Source organism: Narcine bancroftii, chromosome 3 (genome assembly GCF_036971445.1).
Source record: "Narcine bancroftii isolate sNarBan1 chromosome 3, sNarBan1.hap1, whole genome shotgun sequence".
Classification (NCBI taxonomy): domain Eukaryota; kingdom Metazoa; phylum Chordata; class Chondrichthyes; order Torpediniformes; family Narcinidae; genus Narcine; species Narcine bancroftii.
The window spans coordinates 234,089,096-234,111,613 of NC_091471.1; the positions used below are offsets into that span (position 1 = coordinate 234,089,096).

Here is a 22,518-nt window from a genome sequence, read left to right on the forward strand (position 1 = left end):
ACTTACCCCTACACTTCCCTCCCTTCACTTTATACAATTGTCCTCTCATGTTTCCTGATCACGCCATGGGAAACAGGCAAAGACCATTCGCCCTTTCGATGCCTCTCATAATCTTGTCGACCTCTATCCAGTCTCCTCTCATCCTTCTACGCTCCAAAGAGAAAGGTCCCAGCTCTGCCAACCTTGCCTCAAAAGACACAATCCAGGCGACATCCTGGTCAATCTCCTCGGCCCCCTCTCCGTACCTTCCACATCCTGTAATGAAGTGACTAGAACTGAACACCATACTCCAAGTGGGGTCTAACCAGAGCTTTACAGAGCTCCAACTAATGTCCTCTGGTGTTTGCTGATCCTGCCCAGGGAAACAGGAACTGGCTGACTGGCATCTCTCTGCCTTTCAGAATTTGTCCGCCCTATCTCTGCCTCTCAGAATCTCTCCGCCCTGTCTCTGCCTCTCAGAATCTCTCCACCCTGTCTCTCCCTCTCAGGATCTGTCTGCCCCGTCACTGCCTCTCAGAATCTCTCCGCCCTATCTCTCCCTCTCAGAATCTGTCCGCCCCGTCTCTGTCTCTCAGAATCTCTCCGCCCTGTCTGTCCCTCTCAGATCTGTCCGCTTCATCTATGTCTCTCAGAATCTGTCTGCCCTGTCTCTCCCTATCAGAATCTGTCTGCCCCGTCGCTGCCTCTCAGAATCTGTCCGCCCCATCTCTCCCTCTCAGAATCTGTCCGCACCATCTCTCCATAACAGAATCTGTCCACCCCATTTCTCCCTCTTAGAATCTGACTGCGCCGTCTCTGCCTCTCAGAATCTGACTGCCCCGTCTCTCCCTCTCAGAATCTGTCTGCCCGTCTCTCCTTCTCAGAATCTGTCCGCCCAGTCTCTCCCTCTCAGAATCTGTCCGCCCCGTCTCTGCCTCTCAGAATCTGTCCGCCCCGTCTCTCCCTCTCAGAATCTGTCCACCCCGTCTCTCCCTCTCAGAATCTGTCCGCCCCGTCTCTGCCTCTCAGAATCTGTCCGCCCCGTCTCTCCCTCTCAGAATCTGTCCACCCCGTCTCTCCCTCTCAGAATCTCTCCGCCCCGTCTCTGCCTCTCAGAATCTGTCCACCCCGTCTCTGCCTCTCAGAATCTCTCCGCCCTGTCTCTCCCTCTCAGAATCTCTCCGCCCTGTCTCTGCCTCTCAGAATCTCTCCACCCTGTCTCTCCCTTTCAGGATCTGTCCACCCCGTCACTGCCTCTCAGAATCTGTCCGCCCTATCTCTCCCTCTCAGAATCTGTCCACCCCGTCTCTGTCTCTCAGAATCTCTCCGCCCTGTCTCTCCCTCTCAGAATCTGTCCGCACCGTCTCTTCCTATCAGAATCTGTCCACCCCGTCTCTCCCTCTCAGAATCTGTCCGCACCGTCTCTTCCTATCAGAATCTGTCCACACTGTCTCTCTCTCTCTCAGAATCTGTTCACCCCGTTGCTGCCTCTCAGAATCTGTCCGCCCTGTCTTTCCCTCTCATGACCTTGTGGACCTCTATCAAGCCTCCTCACATCCTTCTATGCTCCAAAGGGAAAAGTCGCAGCTCTGCCAACCTTTCCTCATGAGACTTGTTTCCCGATCCAGGCATCTCCTCCGCCCCCCTCTCCAGAGTTTTCACATCCTTCCTGACATGAGGTGGCCAGAAATGAACACCATACTCCAAATGGGGTCTCACCAGAGATTTATAACATGACCTCTTGACTCCTGAATTCATTCCCCCTGTTAATGAAGCCCACCGTCCAACAGGTCTTAAATTTACAAGCAATATTTGCCCTCCAATTCTGCTGCAGGACAATGGATTTCACTCCATGTCATTGATAACAAATCCGAGAAGTCAAATCACTTACCCACTGTGAAAAATAGCAGAGTGTGTGTCATCTCTCCGTGGCCAACACATCCGTCGACATGGGAACCCCCAACCCCTTATTTATATATGGCCCAATTCAAAACCAGGAACTACCAAAATAAAACTAGTTTCTGTTCAGGAAATGGAGAAGTCTTGCCCAACACAAAATACTGGCACTGGTTCATAAAATTGCTGAGTCCATTTTAGCCTCAAAGCATTGACATGAACTGCCTTAACCTTTTGCAAACGATGTGGTCAGGAAACTAATGCCGTTATTTCAGCTCATCTTTCAGAAGTTTACCATTTTAAAGTTGATGTCTATTTTTCATTAAAATTTAGAGGGATACAGTTTTCAGATTTATTGTCATCACCTACAACCCCAAACTTCCTCGCCTGCATGGTAACGGGCCCTCTCAGTCCACGAGTCTGTGCCTCCCAATGGGGGGGGGGGGGGGAACGGGTAATGGGGAATAACTGAGGGAATAGAGCGCCCACCATGCTCCATGCACGGGGGTCAAGTCCCTGTGTAAGGGGGAGGGAAACTAAATTTGAGTGGCATCCACCATCCCTCTCCCTGCCCCATCCACAAGCTCCACCAGATGTCCATTTGGTTGAAGCCTTTGCAACGTCCCAGAGGAGATTGGGCCAGACTTTACAGAAGGGACCCTATGTTTGTTCCTATTTAAAGTTGGACACAGGGCCCACATGTGTGAAGCAGGGCCCCCCAAATTGATCAGCTCACAGAACTCTTCTGGACAGCCCCAATCGTCAATTACAGTTTGAAAGATTGAAGTAAATAAACTCACCATCCTCCACGGTCAAAATCATTGTCGTCTCTAATTTGCATTTAATCAATGGGATGCCCTCCAATATCACAATGTGGTGGGGCGGGGGGGTTCTGCTCAGTAGTTGGCCTGGGCGGCGACTGACATCCCCCATTGTCCGCTGCTGACATCAATCCCTCCGCCATGATCGCCAGCCGTTGAAAGACGGGCGAGGTTGGCGGGAATCTGCCAATCAATGGAGGGGGCTGCCTTCATCCAGCGACGATGGGATGCAGGCTGGGGAGCGGGACGCTGATTGACAGGCCACAACCCCCCCACCTTCCCTGCAGGGCTGCCCGGACGGTGCTGATGGGTTTGGCGGGCCATTAAATCCAAGGGGATTCCCTCACCTTGTGCTTCCCATCTTGCGTCTCTGATGCTTTTGTTTAAAATCAAAGCCTGGGTGACTGAGAGTGTTTCAAGGTGAAGAGCTGTGTGACAGAAGGTCACTTGTTAACCCGAAAGAGGGCTTTGGGTCCATGAACTTGGGATAGCGACAAGGAGGTGAAAATTCCCACGCCACACTCGAGACTCAGCTAAGTCACAAGTCTACAGCGATCACGGCCATCTGACTCCACACCCAACTAAAAGACCAGCATCCAACTGAATGAAGAAGCCCAAGGCTGGCAGTGATCACAGCCATCTGTCTCCACAACCAACTCAAAGACCAGCATCCAACAAAGAAGCTCAAGGTTGGCAGCGATCACGGCCATCCATCTCCACGACCAACTAAAAGACCAGCATCCAACCGAACAAAGAAGCCCAAGGCTGGAGACCAGACTCATGAGCCCTTCCTTTCTGACTGACGGACTTGACGTGACAGACTTGAGGTTTCGTTCTGGGAGATTTTGAGCTTGGAGGGTAATGATCTGGGCCTTTTTTCCACATACACCTCATAAATATCTGTTGTTAATGTTGAGATCCAAGAAAGGCTTATGTTCGGGAAGTGATATTTATTGAGGTAATTCAATTATTGTTACTAAATCGTGTTAAACTCAACCCATCTGTTGATGCATCTTGTAAGGTGTAACAGTTTCTACGTGATCCCCTCTCATCCTTCGATACTCCAATGAATCCAGTCCAAGAGCCACTAAATGTTCCTCCTATGTTAGCCCCTGCATTCCAGGAATCGTCCCAGTAAACCTTCTCCGGACTCTCTCCAACATCAGTACATCCTTTCAAAGATCAGGGGCCCCAGAGTGCACAAAGGGCCCCATCGAACCTCTTCAACCCCTCTTTACCCTTCAACACTATTCCCCTCAAAATGAAAGCCGACAGAGCATTCCCTTTCTGTACTGCCAATCCAACCAGGTGGGGCACCTTTAGGGTATCCTGCACGAGGACCCCCATGTCCCAAACTTTGAATTTCCTCCCCACCCAAATTATAATCTGCCTGTTTTGTTCCTCCTGCAGAATTCCCGACCGTGCACATCTCCACATTGGATCTCATCTGCTGTTTCTTTGCCCGCTCTCCTACAAGCCTCTCCACAAACTTTCAGTTTCCTCAACACCTCCTGCTCCACCACCGATCAGTGTCATCTGCAAACTTGGCCACAAAACCCTTCGCTCCGTAATCTAAACCGTTGTAAAAAGAAACAGCCCCAACACCAACCCCTGCGGACCACCACCAGTCACTGGCAACCCACCAGAACAGGATCCCTTTATTCCCACCCATTTAAAGGCCCCTAATGATTCAGCCTCTACCACCACTCCTGGCCAGGCATTCCCGGCCTCAACAACTCTCTGGGTTAAAAAACTGTCTCCCCCCCCCCCCCACTTAATCTTATACATGTGTCCTCTAGGTGTTGTTATTCCCATCCTGGGAAACAGGCGCTGGCTGTCCAACCTATCTACGCCTCTCAAAATCTTGTAGACTTAGATCAAGTCCCCTCTCATCCTTCTTCACTCCAGAGAAAAGTCCCAGCGATTGCCCTCCAATCCAAACAACATCCTGGTCCATCTCCTCTGCCTCCTCTCTATCACCTCCACATCCTTCCTATAACGTGGTGACCAGAACTGGACATAATGCACCAAAGATGGTCTCACCAGAGACTTATAAAGGTTCACTACGACTTCTCGACTCTTCTACACCATCCCCCTATTAATGAAACCCAGAATCCTCTGGGCTTTATTTTAACTCTCCTATCAACCTGAGCAACTCCCTTGAGGGACGTATGGACATGAATCCAGATCTCTCTGTCCACCATGCTCTTAATTCACCCACCATTAACCCTGGACTCAGCTTTTCGATTTGTCCTGTCAAAATGCATCAACTCACACTCGTCCAGATTGAACCCCATTTGCCATAATATTATGGACGTCAATAATTTTATTTCTGAATATTCTTCATTGTGACTGCATGTTGATTGAAAATTTCCAAAGAAAATATTTAAAAACTGAAAAGGCTTCACCTGTTTTACATTCAATGCATAAAAGATTATTTGCTATTTAAAGTAGACAGCTTGACCCTGGCTCGAAAGGTTGTCATGGCCAAAGGCCCGCTCGGCTACACAAATGCTCTTCACGCCGTGCGTTTCAAACAACCTCTGATGAGCAAGACCAACTCCTGGCCCTACACGTGGTTCCAATACCCAGCGGAGCTGTTCTCCCTGACAGGCGGGGGCCACTGGCTTTTGGAAACCAGTCGCTCCGAGCCGATGGGGCTTGTTAACCACGGACGGCGACTCACCCAGGAGAGGGAAAGCTCCCAGTTTCAAACTTTACGGCTCTACCCACTCACAGGAAAAGTTCTAGAGTGTGAGCCCTGAGGGAAAATCCGGAGTCCCGAAGACGGCTGACTGCTAAATGTAAATTTAAATTAAAATCTAAAGTTCACTGGCCATCAGTGGGTTTAACAAATTAATGTTTTAAATTGAGACGTAACAGTGCAGTAACACCCTACGAGTCCATCCAACCCAATTTACACCCCAATTGGCCTACAACCCCCATTGAGAAGAAACTTCGGGGAGGACCCATGCAGACATGGGGGGGGTGGAGGGTAAGAGGGAGAGCGTGCAAACTCCTTACAGACAGCGTGGGTCCTGGCCGCTAGTGCCGCAAAGGTGTGGCACTAACTGCTACGGCAACCGCACGATCAACCCCATATTGTATCCAGGGCCAGGATTGAGCATGGATAATAATAATAGATTGAATGTGCCTGGGGATGGTCAGATCTGGGAAGCTGCACAGGCTCAGGCCTGGTTGGTACTTGGGAGGGGGGGGTGAGAGCGGTCAGGAACACCGGGGGGCTGTAGGTTCCTTTATGGTGGGGGGGGGGGCGGCGTTGGTCAAAGTGGCAAATCTCTGACTGCCTGGCGGTGGTCAAAAGTTAAAGAATTTCACATCTGTTCCATACTAAATGTCGCACTACGTGACAATAATGGAACCTTGACATTTCTCATTGAACTACATGGGTATCAATTAGAAATGGGCACTCGCTGAATTTGAGACAATTTAAGGAGTCAGTTAACTTTTGTAACCCTGATGTAACATTGCAAACTCCAGCTTTACTTCACTAAGGAGTGTTAACTCACAATATCAGGCCATTTCTGAAGAAGTGAAAGTCAGGAACCGTGATCTCATTTCTGCAGGGACAAACAAATCAGTCTTTCTGCAACACTCAGGACCATTTAAAGTCAAGCCTTCTCCATTCCATGTGTCACACATTTCTGTTTTTCTTAATCCCCGTCTAAATTCCAATGAAATCCCGCGAGATGCACAACCCTGCAGGCTCTGCAATCGTAGGACAAATGCAGACCTGCTGGGAGGTGAAGCTGTTGGACCCGAGGGTTCATGGGACCTCAATGTCCGAGTGAAAAAGCAGACAGGAGCCTGTTTTGAATGGACGGGCAGCCAGCCAGATGGCATGAACGTCAACACCTCCGGTTTCCGCTAGCCTGCTCACTGGGTAAAATGGCGGCGGGAGGAGCGAAGGAAGCAGCGCTTCTGCAGGGTCCAACCACCTGGCTGACTGCCCTTGGCCCCACGCAGGCTTTGAAGGGGCCTGTTCAAGGACCCGATGGTTGTATTAGTTAAAATCCCGCGAGTCCCCGTGCCCTGGATGGCGGCATTCTCTGACCGGAAGCAGCCACGAGCAGTTGCAGACTCCAGGGGCAGACTGGCGCAGGGCACCAGAAAACAGGGAGCCCATTTCCACCATTCCCCCTCCCCCATCTAAGGAGGAGAAGCAGACTCATGGGGACAGTGACCACGTGCGGCTGAAGACCCACACCTGCTAGTGACTCGAATGGAGGAACCCATGGCAGCTCGGGGCCGATGGAGACGATTGGCTGAAGTGGGGGTACTGGATATCAGAACTGGGATGCGAGAAGGTGCCGTGGGCGCTGACCATGTCAGGAGGTTAGGATCTGGAGCTCGGGTTCACCGATGGTTTGGGCTGGACTCTGTGGCCGCGGGACTTGGAGGCGAATCTACGGACACTCGTTGACTCGGGGGAATTTCTTTTGCTTCTCTCTCTCTGACTGTAAGAGGCACTTCAGGTAATTCCTGCCAATGGTGAATCTGCCTTGCAGCAGGCAAAAGCAATTACATGTAATATGACCCTGTTTTAGTCGAATGACAATAAATGGAATCTTGAACAACCCAAAGATGGACAGCACAGCATCAAAACTTCAGAACAACCCTAATTCTTTAGGCTGTGATATCATCCATTAATGGACCCCACATCTTTAGAAAGTTAGTAATTGAATCTTTAATGGAATACCTAATTTTTTTCTAAAATTAAACAAGACGTAATATCATTGAAGTGTGGCCACTGGAATCACAGTATAACAATAAAACTACACCAGGCATTTCTAGAGGGAATCCATCGGATTTACTCTTCATCACCCGCGTGACTTTTCAAAGGCCCGAAGCGTGTGCTGACATCACTTGGCTGGTTAGATGCCTCCTGGGAGTTGTGGTGCTGCCCCCAGAACCGGCAGCAAGGTGTGCCTGCCTTTTAAATGGCCGACCTCTGCGATGGACTGTTGGCTGCTGCCGTGGGGAAGACTTGTCCACGTGAGCTGGCTTAAACGTGTCAAGAGTGAAAGACTCCGGCTTCCTTCCAGTGTCCAAAATAGAGGGCGACTTGGTTTGTCTGAGTATCTTGTAAGGTCCTTCGTAGGGCATCTGCAAAGGTCGACCAAGTGTTCCCCAACAGACGAAAACATATTTACAGTTTATGAGGCCTTCAGGCACAAAGGAAGAGTGTTCTCCATGTGACGATGGTGGTATAGGGGTCAATTTTCCTAAGGACTCCCTTAGCCTGCTCAACAGTTCTTTAGTATCACCGCTGGAGTTGGAATGGTAGGGGACAAAATCCCCCTGGAACTACCAATGGTGGCCCGTACACGAGTTCCACAGATGAAGCTTGGAGGTCCTCTAATGCCCAGTAACACCTAGGATAGCTCACCAGCCCAGTTCTGGCCTTCTAACCAAGTCATCAAGGTTTACAAGATGTCGATGAAATCTTTCCACCATTCCACTGGCCTAGGGATGATAGGCATTCGTATGGTGAATTGTTGCACCGAACAAGTGAGACAAGGTCGTCCACAGCGAGGAAGTAAATTGTGGTCCTCGATCTGAAGTAAACCTAAACGAGACACCCAATGGTGTCTGCAGTAGCATCTACCACAGGCACCGCTTCCGGCCACCATGTAAACCTGTCTATTACAGTAAAAAGATTACGGAACAGGAAGCGGACCAACGACGTCCACGTGGACATGAGCAAAATGATGAGTAACTGCCAGGAAGGATGTCAGCGGTGCCTTTAGTGCCACTGAACTTTTGCTTTCTGCCAGGCAATGCAGGACCTCGCCATTTGTGTGACATCTTTTTTTAAGACCGTGCCACCCGAGCCTGTCGGAAACTGATGAATCTGCGAGACCATGCACAGAGTCTACGCTTCCATGATGCCGGAACTACTAGGCGTGGGTGTCCCATTGATATACACAGAAGAGCAGTTTGCCATTAACTCCAAACTGGACGTCCTTCAATTGCAGGTTCATGATTGCAGTCCAATAAGCATTCGTCTCGTGGTCATGTTCTCGGGCCGCAGCAAAAGCTGTGAAGTCAATAACTTGATCTTCAGATGGAACCAAGTGGAGTGGAGGGGGAAAGTGCATCAGCTACTACACGGTCTTTTTTCTGAAATATGAAGTATTTTTGTGGAGAAATCTGAAATGAATGATAATTCCCGTTGTTGTCCCACTGACCAGGTCTCAGTGACCTTGGAAAACGCAAATGTTAAGGACTTGTGGTCAGTGTACATAGTAAAATCTCTGCCCTCCAAAAAAAATGGAAGTGTCAAATGGACCAGTAAATGCCCAAAAGCCCCTGATCAAAAGCACCGTATTTCTTCTCTGCTTCTCAAAGATGGAGTGCTCTAACATGGATAGGAGCGGTCCTTCAGACAAATGCAGTGAGTAACATTGGGCTTTACAGTGGAGGCAGAAAATTGTAAAGTAGTAATCTCAGGGAATCTACTGGTTCACGTAATGTTTGGAGGCACAGAGCAGGGGTAGAGGCATCTGCCAGAGGAATGGTCTGAAAAGTAGTTCCATCTATGAGCCAACGCCCTTTTAAGTCGACGAGGAATGAATGAGCCCGAATAAAATCTGCACCAGGCAAAGGTCGGGATCCTGCTGCTGTAATAAATGGCCGCGTGTAGAGATGATTCCCGAACTTGGCATTCATCTTCCTGGTGCCGAAGGTCGGAATGTTGGAACTGTTAACTGCTCGCAGTTGCAGGTCTGGAGTAGGATGGCATCTGCCAAAACTGGTGAGTGGAAACACACTAACTTCTGAACCCATGCCCACCAGAAATTTTCGCTGGGACAACTGGTCCCATACATATAGCAGGCTTGCAGGTTTCACGCAAATTGCCACAGCCCTTTCTGGGGGTTGGCCTGGGTGTTTCCCTCAAACGGGCAGGGTGGGAGGCATTTGCGGGCATTTACTCCCCAACGCCTGTGGCAATGACACCAAGACGAGGTGTCCACTGGCTGCCTGCTTGTTTCAGGATGTTGCCTGCTTGTAGGAAATGATGTGCTAAGAGCACTAGAGTATGTCACGGGGTCAAGAGTAGAGGGGTTGGTTGTGCAGACTTGCCTTTCCTTGCTGCACTTTTTAGCCAGCCGTAGAATGTCTGCCTCCGCTGCTACAACCCTTGGGTCTTCAAATGAACACTTGGATAACAAGAACCCAACATCGTCTGACATTCGCTCTAAAAAGAGCTGCTCGAATAGCATATTGGGGCTTTCGCCAGCTGCCAGGAACAGCATTTCATCCATTAGTTCTGAAGGGGCACGGTCTCCCAACCCATGGAGATGCAGTATCTTGGTTGCCTTTTCCCTATGGGACATACAATATACATGTAATAAAAGTGCTTTTAAAGCATCATAAATGTAGTCAATCCCGTTGGAAGTCGCCAACCCTCTTAGCGACAGCCTGGTCCAGGGCACTGATGAGATGGTGATAACGAGTGGTGTCCAACTTGACTATGTGATTGTGCTTCAGTCTACTGGAACCACAGTTCAGGCTCAGCCATCCAGAAAGGCAGGAGCTTCACAGCAACGGCTGCAGAGTCCACGATTGTCCAAAAATATGTTTTTGGACACATCGGAGTCACCAGCTGTGGCCTCTGGAATCGCACTGGACATGACAAAATAACCACGAGGTATTTCTAGAGTGAATCCAACAGATTTACTCTTCCTCACCCGTGCAACCTTTTAAAAGATTGAATCGTGCGCTCAACCCATGATGATATCATCATGCACTGACGTCACATGGCCAGTTCGATGCCATCTGGGAGTTGTAGAGTGGCCAAAGCGCTGCAAAATAATCATTGTGAGCGTGGGGGGGGGGGGTAATTATCCTAAACAGGACATATCATTTAACCAGTGTGTATGTGTAGGTGGAGTATTATCTTAAACCATACATAACATCATTTAACCATTTTGAATGTGTACTTGGGGTATTATCTTAAGCAATATATAATAGCATTTAACCATTGTGTGTGTACGTGCTCCCTTATAAATTGTGTGTGTACGTTCTGACACTCCCTTATAAATTGTGTGTGTACGTTCTGATGCTCCCTTATAAATTTTCTATGTATGTTCCCACGCTACTTCATAAACTCTTTGTGTATGTTCCCACGCTCCTTTATAAATTCTGTGCGTATATTCCCATGTCCTCTTATACATTGTCTCTCCTATTCATTGTGTGAATAAAGTACATCTGGTTGCAAACACTTGTGTCCAGACTTGTCTCTCTTTCAATACACCAAACCAGACACTTACCCAACAAATTATGCAGGTATGATCGTTGTATTTAGCAGGTATGTTAGCAGCTTTTACGCAATTAAGGAATTCGGATTTATACAAATACTAAGTGTGGAGGGTGCAATCTGCCTCTCTGTAGATATTCGCCATAAGGCAAAGACATTAGTGTTTATGCAGATACATATCAATATTTATACAGAATTATTATTATTATACAATAATAAAATTCATGCAGATAAGATACTCCAGTTCAGCCACTCCAATAGTTATGGAGCAGTGTTTAGGGATGTAATTATTTGAGTTTTATTCAGGGGGTGCATCGCTCTTGCAGAGACCACTGAGGGCGTGGAAAGAGCTGCCACCTGGCGAAGGCAAGATCAGGAGACAATTTCGGAAACCGAGTGACCATGCGGTAAATCAGGTTGGAGCATTGGCAGATCAAACAGGTGTGGTGGGCCGGCGAGGAAGCCTTCCAAAGCCAGCAGCGGGGGGGGGGGGGGGGGGTGGAACGGATGGGCCACAATAAAAAGGAGTTGGACTTTGTCATGGGCAGGAGTGAGATGTGGCACTGGGTGGACAACAAAGGATTATGGCACTGAGTGCAGTGGGATATGGGAACACTGGCACATAGTTGGCCGAAAGTGGTGTCACCGGCATGTGGCATCATGAAGAGAGGTTTTGGCACGTTGGCCTTCATAGATCTGGGATGTTGGGGTGAAGTTGTCCAAGACATTTTTGAGGGCAAATTTGGAGAATTGTGTGCAGTTTTGGGTCACCTAACTAAAGGAAGGATATCAATAAGATGGAAAGAGTGCAGAGAAGATTTACTAGGATGTTGCCCGGACTTCAGGAACTGAGTTACAGGGAAAGGTTAAACAGGTTAGGACTTTATTCCCTGGAGCGTAGAAGAATGGGGGGGAGATTTGATAGAAGATGTTGCCCGGTCTCCAGGAACTGAGTGACAGGGAAAAGTTAAACAGGTTAGGACTTCCTTCCCTGAAATGAAGAAGAATGAACAAGCAGATTGAGTTCAGGAATAGAGAGGTCATGTGGCAACTCTAAAAATCTCTGGTGAGACCACACTTGGACTAGAAGGATGGGAAGATACTTGATACATGACTACAAAATGTTTCCTGGATTGGGAAACAAGTCTTATGAGCCAAGGTTAGCAGATCTGGGACTTTTCTCTCTGGAGCATAGAAGGATGAGAAGATACTTGATAGAAGACTACTAGATTGTGAGAGGCATCAATAGGGTGGACACCCAGTGCCTGTTTCCCAGGGAGGGATCAGCAAACCCCCAGAGACATCAGGGATAGGATTTTTTTTTTTTTTTTTTTTTTTTTTTTTTTTTTTTTTTTTTTTTTTTTTTTTTTTTTTTTAAACGCAGAGAGTTGTGGTACATGGAATTGTGGTGGTGGAAGCTGGAATATTGGGGGAATTTTAAGAGACCCCTAGATCGGCACGTGGATAAAGGAAACTGGAGGGTTACAGGGCAAGGAAGGTTTAGTATTTTTTTAAGGAAGAAATATATGGGTTGCACAACACTGAGGACCAAAGAAGAATTTGACTTTGGACATGTGAGCTCTATGGACTACTTTAAATTGCAGGAGAGAGTGGTGGGCACATAAAGAAGATTTGACTATGGACTACTACAAATCATAAGAGAGTGGTGGGAACATAAAGAAGCCAATTTGAAAATTACATTCCAAGTTTCTTCAGAGATTAAAAGCTGCAGGTACTGTTCCCAAGCTTTTATCTAAAGAAGCCTCTCTTATTCCAAACAACTAGCCATAAATGTTAGATTAAAAGATTGTAAATTAAAAATCACAGCAATTAAATTCTTAGCAGTGCTCATAGGAAATGTATGTAATTGAGATCACAAAAAAAATCTCAAGTCTGCAAATAAAAAAAATGGGTATTTGGTCATCTATATTTAACTGATAGATGTTCAAAAGAAGCGAGACTTCCTTTGATAAATAAATCTTTAAAACATTTAATGCCCAATCCGTAGCATCCTTTAAAAGCTATGTCAATCCTAGAAGGTCAATCCTAGAAACAGGCACTGGGTGTCCACCCTATTGATGCCTCTCATAATCTAGTAGTCTTCTATCAAGTCTTCTATCAAGTAGGAAAAAAATGTATACAGATCCTCAAAGTATGTTTAATCACTTGGTTATCAGTTACTTTATGTAAAGATATAGGAAATGAGGATCTCAGAAGGAGAATTACAGAAAATTTTGTAACAGATTTAGATTCCAAAGAGACCCACATGTCCAAAATCAAACTATCTCATTTTTATGTGGATGTATCTCCTTGCGGTGATAAATCCAACAGTGGAGATGCTTCATTAATTCACGTGCGCTGGACATGCTGGAGCCTTGAAAAATACTGAAAGGAACTATTTCAAATTTCTTCTGTACTTTTCTTATTCAGTTAATGTTGAGCCTAATCCTTTAACTGCCTTGTTTGGTATTGTTGGAGAGAGTGGCATAACTCTAATGGCATCTGATTTGCTTTCATTGCTCTTACAGGTCGGCAGGCAGCGCTGCTCAGATAGAGGGACGTTATCCCACCTACTCACGCTCAGTGGCTGCATGACATCATGCATGACAAAAGAAAAATGGTATGTTGGCCTTCATATCAAGAGGATTTGAGTATAAAGGATACCTTACTGCAGTTGTACAGAGCCTTGGTGAGACCACACCTGGAGTATTGTGTGCAGTTTTGGTCGCCTTATCTAAGGAAGGATGTTCTTCCAATGGAGGGAGTGCAGAGGCGATTCACCAGGCTGATACCTGGAATGGCAGGAACTTATGAGGAAAGATTGCGCAAATTGGGATTGTACTTGCTGGAGTTTAGAAGATTGAGAGGGATCTCATAGAGACATATAAAATTCTGGCAGGACTGGACAGAATGGATGCGGAAGGGATGTTTCCGATGGTGGGGGAGTCCAGAACCCGGGGCCATGGTTCGAGGATAATAGGCAAACCATTTAGAACCGAGATGAGGAGGAATTTCTTTACCAAGAGGGTGGTGAATCTGTGGAATTCATTGCCAGAGAGAGCAGTAGAGGCAGGTTCATTGAATATATTTAAGAGGGAATTAGATATATTTCTTCAGTATAAGGGAATTAGGGGTTACGGAGAGAAGGCGGGGATGGGGTACTGAACTTTAAGATCAGCCATGATCTCATTGAATGGTGGAGCAGGCTCAAAGGGCTGAATGACCTACTCCTGCTCCTATCTTCTATGTTTCTATGCTTACATTTGGAGAAGAGTCGGTGTTCAATTTCCGACTTGAATTGAAATGTTCAAACACTGTGGGGGACCCTTTTATGAATTATTCTCTGATTTGAAGTGCTGACTAATAAGGTGATTTACCACTTTGATAAGGAATTCTTTTTTTTCTCTCCTTGTCAAGCAGCTTTGTTTTTGGTTGTGGGTTTAGATCTTTTTATAACAAAATATTACTGTAATTATGGAGCTTAATGTAGATAAGTGTGAAGTGCATCATTTTGGGAAGAATAATCAAAACAGGACATATGCAGTAAAGGGGAGGGCATTGATGAATGCAGAGGAACCGAGGGATCTTGGAATAACGGTTCATCAATCTTTGAAAGTGGATTCTCATGTGGATAGGGTGGTGAAGAAGGCTTTTGGTAGGCCTTTATAAATCAAAGCATAGAATATAGGAGCTGGGAGGTGATGTTGAGACTGTTCAAGGCATTGGTGAGGCCAAGTTTGGAATACTGTAATACTGTGTGCAGTTCTGGTCTTCAAATTATAGGAAGGATATCAATAAGGTAGAGAGGGTGCAGAGAAGATTTACTAAAATGTTGCCGGGATTACAGTATCTAGAATATGGAGAAAGATTGAGTAGACTGGGTCTTTATTCATTGGAGCATAGAAGGTTGAGAGCGGAGGGGTTGATAGAGGTATTTAAAATTATGAGGGAAATAGAGTAGATGTGAATAGGCTCTTCCCGTTGAGGGTAGGGGAGATTGGAACGAGGGAGCATAAGTTAAGGGTTAGGGGGCAAAAGTTTAGATGAGCCTTCTTCACTAAGAGAGTGGTGGCTGAATGGAATGACCTACCGGAAGAGGTGGTTGCAGCATGGTCAATCTGGTCATTTAAGAGGAGGTTGGATGAGTACATGGATGTGAGGGGATTCGATGGTTATAGGCAGGAGCGGGTAGGTGGGACTAGAGAAGATCACTTAAATCAGTACAGACTAGAGGGGCCGAGATGGCCTGTTTCCGCACCATAATTGTTATATGGTTATATAATTTGTTTAATCGTGGATGCTGGGTACCTTGACTAAATTGGTATGATCTCAATGCAATTTACTATTTTTTGAATTTTAAAATGAATTCCTATGTACTCTAAATTTTTCGATGTGGAATTACAATTTCAATAAAAATACTGAAAAGGAACAGCACAACATCGAGGGCCGAATGTCCTTTACTCTTCTAATGAGGGGAGATTTGATCGAGGTATTTAAAACTATGAGATGTATTGACAGAGTAAATGTAGGTCGTCTTTTTCCACTGAGGTCAGGTGAGATATAAACTAGAGGACACGGGTTCAGGATGAAACAAAAGATGTTGAAGGGGGGAACATTGTTGTGGGGGGGGGACTTCTTCACATACAGAGTGGTGGGGGCGTGGTGGATGCGGGCTTCATCTCAACATTTGAGGGTAGTTTCCCATGGTGGTCACCCTCAAACTAGGAAGACGTCAGCAAGATTGAAATAGTGCAGGGATTTACTCAGATATTGCTGGGATGTTTGAGGAGCTGGGAAAAGTTAAACATGTTCGGACTTCATTCCCTGGAGAGTGAGGGGCGATCTGATACAAAAATCAAGATAAGTGTAGATCAAGCCAACCAAAGCATGCCTCTACCCAACAAGAAACACGGAAATCTGCAGACACCACGATTGCCCCGCGAAATGTCGATCCTTTCAGCATCCATGATAAGGACAGGTATATTGCCAACCCGTTGGGCCTTAGTATGTATTCCTATGTACTCTGCATTTTTCGATGTGGAATTTCAATTCCTTCTTCGAGGAATAAGCAGAATTCCTTGTTTCCAAGGGGCACAGGTTAAGGGTGAAGAGTGAGACGTCCGGGGGAGGAACATGACGGGGGGGGGGGGGGTGGGGGGCGGGGGGAGGGGACTTCGTGGGTGGGAGGATGAATGTGGACGCGATTTGGATGTTGAATGAAATTTTGGAGGGGTTACGTTGGGCGCCAGGGGTCTGCATGGCGATGGCAGGTTGATGGGACGAGGCGGAATCATCATTCCGGTGGGGACTGGGTGGGCCAATTAACCTGTTTCTCTGCTTCAGTGTCTGATGGCTCCAAAAGCTGAATCATTCTTGACCATCGTGCACAGATCCTCCATGTCAATGTTCCATTTCAACAGTGACTGGCCTCGATATTACTTGTGTGGTAAACGGACAAATCAAACAGCTTGGTTGAACGTATTCCCACAGCGAGGAAAAGCGAACAGTTAAAATTAAAAAGGAGCGTCGTCTTCTATCGCCTCGATGTGAGTGACGTCATCGAGCAACCGCTCTCGGACATAGATCCTGTATTCTGCGGATCAGAGACACAGGAACACATTTCAGATTCAAAAGGCACATGCTTGTACGAGGAATATAGCATTACGATTGCGAAGGGTCAGATTGTTTTGGAGTGGGCTGTGGGTGGAAAGAAAAAGTTTGAAAACCACTGTTTTAATCGTCCCTCATTGACTCGTGATGTGCCCGGTTTCAGAACTCCAAAGGAAATGGGTCAATTACCATTTTTCTCAAGCCAAATATTTCAGTAACAATTGGGTCTCGAGCAGTGATTCTCAACCTTCCCTTCCCACCCAAAGACCACCTTAAGCAACCCCTTATAAATCACAGAGCACCGAAGGCAGAGGAATTACTTAAAATACTAGGTGAGTGAAAAGAAAAAGGCTGAGAATCACTGATCCGGACCCAATTGTGACTGAAATATTTTCTCTAAGTGCCCGACACTCCCTCCTACAGTTTAAAGTAGTCCATAGAGCTCACCTGTCCAAAGTCAAATGATCTCATTTTAGGTGGATGTATCTCCTTGCTGTGAGAGATGGAGATGTTCCACTAATTTATGGACAAGCCAGAGCCTTGTACTTTTTAAAGTTATTTTTAAGCCTAATCCTTTAACCGACTTGTTTGGTATTGTTGGAGAGAGTGGGATAACCCTAACGGTATCTGATTTGCTTTTATTTCTTTTACGGGTCGGCGGGCGGCACTGCTCAGACGGAGGGTCATTACCCGGACTATTCACGTAGCTACGTGACGATCATGTCATGTTTAAATTTGGAAAAGATTCCATGCTCAATTTCCAACTTGAATTGAAATGTTCGAACACTGTGGGGGACACTTTTATGAATTATTCTCTGATTTGAAGTGCTGACTAATAAGGTGATTTACCGCTTTGATAACGAATTATGTTTTTTCCCCTCTCTTTGCCAATCAGCATTGTTTTTGGTAGTGGGTTTAATTCAGTGGTTCTCAGCCTTTTCCTTTCCACTCACAGGCCACTTAAAGTCATCCCGATGCCATCGATGCTCTGTGATCAGTAAGGGATTGCTTCAGGTGGTCTGTGAGTGGGAAGGGAAGGTTGAGAATCGCTGCTCTAGACCCAATTGTTACTTAAATATTTGGCTTAAGAAAAATGGTCATTGGCACATTTCCTTTGGAACCGGGCACATCACGAGTCAATGAGGGATGATTAAAACGGTGATTTTCAAACTTTTTCTTCCCACCCACAGACCACCTGAAGCAACCCCTTACTAATCACAGGGCACTGGTAGCAGAAGGAATACTTAAAGTGGTCTGTGAGTGGAAAGAAAAAGGTTGAGAACCACTAATTTAGATCTTCTTTTGATAATAAATATCATCATAATATAATTTGCTTAATCGAAGATGTGGGTTACCTTGGCATGATCCAAGTGTAATTGTTTTTTTTTCAACTTTTAGTATGTATTCCTATGTACTCTGCATTTTTCGATGTGGAATTTCAATTTCAATAATATTGAAAATGAAAGAGGAACAAATAATGAATGTAAACAAACTGTGCAATACAGGGAGGGAAAAAGATCAATAAAGTGCACAAGGCTGAGTCCTTAAACAAGTCTCTGATTGAGTCTGTCATTGAGGAGTGTGATGGTGGAGGGGTGGCCACTGTCCCTGAACCTGGCGGGATGAGTCTTGTGGCCCCTCTACCTCTTTCCTGATGGCAGCAGTGAGAACAGAGCGTGTGCTGAGTGATGTGGATCCGTGATGATCGCTGCTGCTCTCCGACGACAGTGTTCCCCGTAGACTTTCTCGATGGTGGGGAGGGTTTTGCCTGTAATGTCCTGGGCTGAGTCTACTACCTTTGGCAGGGCTTTATGCTCGGGGGTGGGGGGGGGGTGGAAATTGGTGTTTCCATATTAGACTGTGATGCAACTGGTCAGCACACTTTCCACCACCCCTCTGTGGAAATTTGCCTGGGGTTCCGGTGTCGTACCAAACCTCCACAAACTCCCAATGAAGTTGAGGCACTGACGTGCTTTCTTCATGATGACATTGGTGTGTTAGGTTCAGGAAAGACCCTCCAAGATGGTGACTCCCATGAACCTAAATGTGCTCACCCTCCCCACCTCTGATCCCCCGATGATCACTGGATCGTTCACCTCTGGCTTTCCCTTCCTGAAGTCAACCATCAGCTGCTTGGTTTTGGTGACATTGGGTGCAAAGTTGTTGTTGGTGCACCATTCAGCCAAGTTTTCCATCTCCCTCCTGTACACTGACTCATCCCTTTTACACAACCCACTACTGTGGTATCACCGGCAAATTTGTAGATGGTGTTATTGTTGAACCGAGCCACACAGTCATAGGTGTAGAGTGAGTAGAGCAGGGGGCTAAGAACGCAGCCCTGTGGTGCAGTTGTACTGAAGGAGATTGTGGAGGAAAAGCTCTTACCAATCATCACTGATTGTGGTCTGGAGGTGGGAAAATCTGGGATCCAATTACATAGTGGGGTGTTAAGCCCCGGGTCTTGGAGTTTGCTGATCAGTTTGGAGAGGATGATGGTTTTCAATGCCACACTGTAGTCGATAAAGAGCATCTTTACTGTCCAGATGTTCCAAGGCTTTGTGTCGGGCCAGTGAGACAGCGCCCGCCATAGATCTGTTGCTGCGATAGGCAGACTGGACCGTATCCATGTCGCCACTCAGACAGGAGCTGATGGGACACTGGCACACAGATCGACACTACACAACCGTAATCTTCAGGAGGCGAGGGACATTGGTTGAGGACCAGCCCATGAGGAGAGTGTGGCGTGGGGTTTATCCATTGGGGGGGGGGGTCAATTCAAGCTTATTAATGCCTCTTCTTTATGTTCCTGTCACTCTCTCCTACAATCATACCATTCTATCAGTACAACCTGATGCAAAACATAAAAAACAGCAGCACAGTACAGACCCTTTGGCTATCGGTGTTGTGCCAACCCATCAAATGCTAAACCCTCCCTACAGCATAACCCCCAATTTTTCTTCCATCCTTGTGTCTAAAAGTCTCTTGAATGCCCCCAATGTTCCAGCCTCCACCACCACCCCAACAAGGCATTCCAAGCCCCCACCACTCTCTGTGTAAAAAACTTACCCCTGACGACTCCCCAAAACTTCCCTTCCTTCACTTTGTACAGACGTCCTCTGATGTTTGCTGATCCCATCCTGGGAAACAGGCATTGGCTGTCCACCCTGTCTATACCTCTCAGAATCTTGTCGACCTCTAACAAGTCTGCTCTCATCCTTCTACATTCCAAAAAGTCCCAGCTCTGCCAACCTTGCCTCATAAGACGTTTCCCAATCCAGGCAACGTCCTGGTTAATCTCCTCTGCCCCCTCTCTAGAGCTGCCACACCCTTCCTGTAATGAGGTGACCAGAACTGAACACAATACTCCGTGGGGACTCACCAGAGATTTGTACAGTTGTAACGTGACCTCTCTACTCCTGAACTCAATCCCCCTATTAATGAAGCCCAACATCCCATAGGCCTTCTTAACTACCCTGTCAACTAGTGTGGTGACCTTGAGGGATGGATGGATTTGGACCCCAAGGTCCCTCTTCATCCACACTGTTAAGTAACCGACTGTTAACCCTGGACTCAGCCATCTGGCTAGTCCTTCCAAAATGCATCACCTCACACTGATCCGGATTGAACTCCATCTGTCACTTCTCCGCCCAACTCTGCATCCTGTCTATATCCTCTTGTATCCTACAACCAACCTTCAGAACTCCTCCAACCTTTCTGTCATCCGCAAACCTACTGACCCATCCTTGTGCCTCTTCATCCAGGTCATTTGTAAAAATCACCAAGAGCAGTGGGGGGGAGGGGCCCAGAACAGATTCCTGCGGCCCCTCCACTCGTTATCGACCTCCTGGCAGAATACTTTCCGTCCACTACTACTACTCTGCTTTCTACCTGCAAGGGGCCAAACAACGTTCTTCGATCCCCAAGGCAAAAACATGCAACACACACAGACAGAAAATGCACACAAATTCACAAAGCATCATATGTCATGCAGGTTGACAGGGTAGTTAAGAAGATCTATGGGACTCTGGGCTTCATTAATAGGGGGATTGAGTTCAGGAGTAGAGAGGTCACGTTACAACTCTACAAATCTCTGGTGAGACCCCATTTGGAGTATTGTGTTCAGTTCTGGTCACCTCATTACAGGAAGGATGGGGAAGCTCTGGAGAGGAGATTGACCAGGATGATGTATGGATTGGAGAGACTGGGGCTTTTCTCTTTGGAGAGAGGGAGAGAGGAAGTACGAGAGAGACTTATTTGAAGTCGACAAGATTCTGAGAGGCACAGTTGAGTTAGTTAAGCGGTCAATACCCATTTCCCAGGGCAGGATCTGCAAACACCAGAGGACGTCTGTACAAAGTGAAGGGAGGGAAGTTCAGGGGCAAATCTTTTATGCAGAGAGTGGTGGGTGCTTGGAATGCCTTGTCCGGGGACAGTGGTGGAGGTTGGATCATTGGGAGCATTTAAGAGACTCTTATACAGATACACGGATGGAAGGAAAATAGCGGGTTACGGGGTAGGAAGGTTTCTTTTGGGATAGGAATAACTCTTGGCACAACATCGAGAGCTGAAGGGCCTGTACTGTCCTGTGGAGTTCTATGTTTTGGAGGACAAAGGTCAACAGAGCCAGGGGGGACTTTACTCTTTTGTTCAAAGACAGATGAGAGGTGATTCAATAGAGGTCTTCAAGATTAATGAGAGGCATAGATAAGGTGGGGAGGGAAGAGGGTGGAGGGATGCGGAAGAGGGGAGCACAGGGAGTAGGCTAGCAGAAAGCGGAGAAGGCAAAAAAGAAATTGGATGTATTATGACCCAGCTTTACGACTACAATGGTAAAATTGAATGGCTAATTGCACAAAAACTGATTCAGCTTACGAAAACCTTACATAAGTTGTAAGTTATAGTCGTAGTTCATATTCCAAGAACGAGTAACAAAAGGAGAAAAAATATATAACCATATAACACTTACAGTGTGGAAACAGGCCATCTCGGCCCCTCCAGTCCGCACCGATTTCAATGATTTCCTCTAGTCCCACCCACCTGCTCCCTGTCCATAACCCTCCAACTCGCTCACATCCATGCACTCATCCAACCTCCTCTTAAATGACCAAATTTAAGGTCATTCCACTCAGCCACCACTCTCTGACTTATGCCCCCTCGTTCTAATCTCTCCTACCTCAAGGGGAAGAGCCTATTCACATCTACTCTGCCTATCAATCTTAAATACCTTGATCAAATCCCCCCTCAACCATCTATGCTCCAATGAATCAAGGTCCAGTCTACTCATTCTTTCTCGGTATTCTAGGGACTGCAATCCCAGCAACATTTTCGTAAATCTTCTCTGCACCTTCTCTACCTTATTGATATCCTTCCTATAATTTGGGGACCAGAACTGCACAGAGTATTCCAAACTTGGCCTCACCAATGCCTGGAACAGTCTCAACATATAAAGTTATAAAGATGTAATCATTTTTGCCAGATGAGAAATATGATTAAGGAAGGAAACATTTAATTACCATAAGATGAAATTATAAAGTAAAAAAGTGGATGATTAATGACCCCCTTATTGCCCAAAGAGGCATTTCCAAGGCTGAAAGGCCCGGACAGAGCAGACGAGACGGGGATCATTCGCACGGGTGGGGATTCCAGGGCAGGAGAATGTACTTTCAGGATGTGCCGTTTGGGAAGTTCGGTTCGCAGCTCCAATGCCCTCCACAAGTTTGCCGAAGACATCTCGGTGGTCGGCAGCCAGGATGGAAATGATTCGGCTCTTGAGTTACCTTGGACTCGATGTCAGCAAAAGCAAGGAGACCTGGGGGGGAGGGGTGGGGGCCGGCCAGGGGAGTGTGGCCTAGTCCTCGTCGAAGGCTCAGCAGCGCACTCCCAAATTCCTGGGTGCCGCGGTTGGATAGGGTGTCGAGGAGAGCTTTC

General features: G+C 46.8%; 2 protein-coding genes across 8 annotated transcripts in view; both read right to left on the reverse strand.

Moving 5' to 3' along the window:
• The window catches only part of LOC138758296 (uncharacterized), a 153,531-nt gene extending 151,572 nt beyond the window's left edge, over window positions 1–1,959 (reverse strand). For 2 of the 6 annotated variants that reach the window (XM_069927003.1, XM_069927002.1), the window contains exon 1: window positions 1,871–1,957. In XM_069927003.1, the coding sequence (XP_069783104.1) occupies window positions 1,871–1,901 (31 nt within the window). In that variant the 5' untranslated portion in view covers window positions 1,902–1,957. Of the gene's footprint in view, window positions 1–1,870 lie in introns of all 6 variants that reach the window. The other 4 variants (XM_069927004.1, XM_069927001.1, XM_069927007.1 and 1 more) reach the window with 2 other exon arrangements.
• Window positions 1,960–11,001: 9,042 nt separating this feature from the next.
• The window catches only part of LOC138758298 (scavenger receptor cysteine-rich type 1 protein M130-like), a 102,639-nt gene continuing 91,122 nt past the window's right edge, over window positions 11,002–22,518 (reverse strand). For both annotated transcript variants that reach the window (XM_069927015.1, XM_069927014.1), the window contains exon 18: window positions 11,002–16,573. In XM_069927015.1, the coding sequence (XP_069783116.1) occupies window positions 16,494–16,573 (80 nt within the window). In that variant the 3' untranslated portion in view covers window positions 11,002–16,493. The remainder of the gene's footprint in view (window positions 16,574–22,518) is intronic.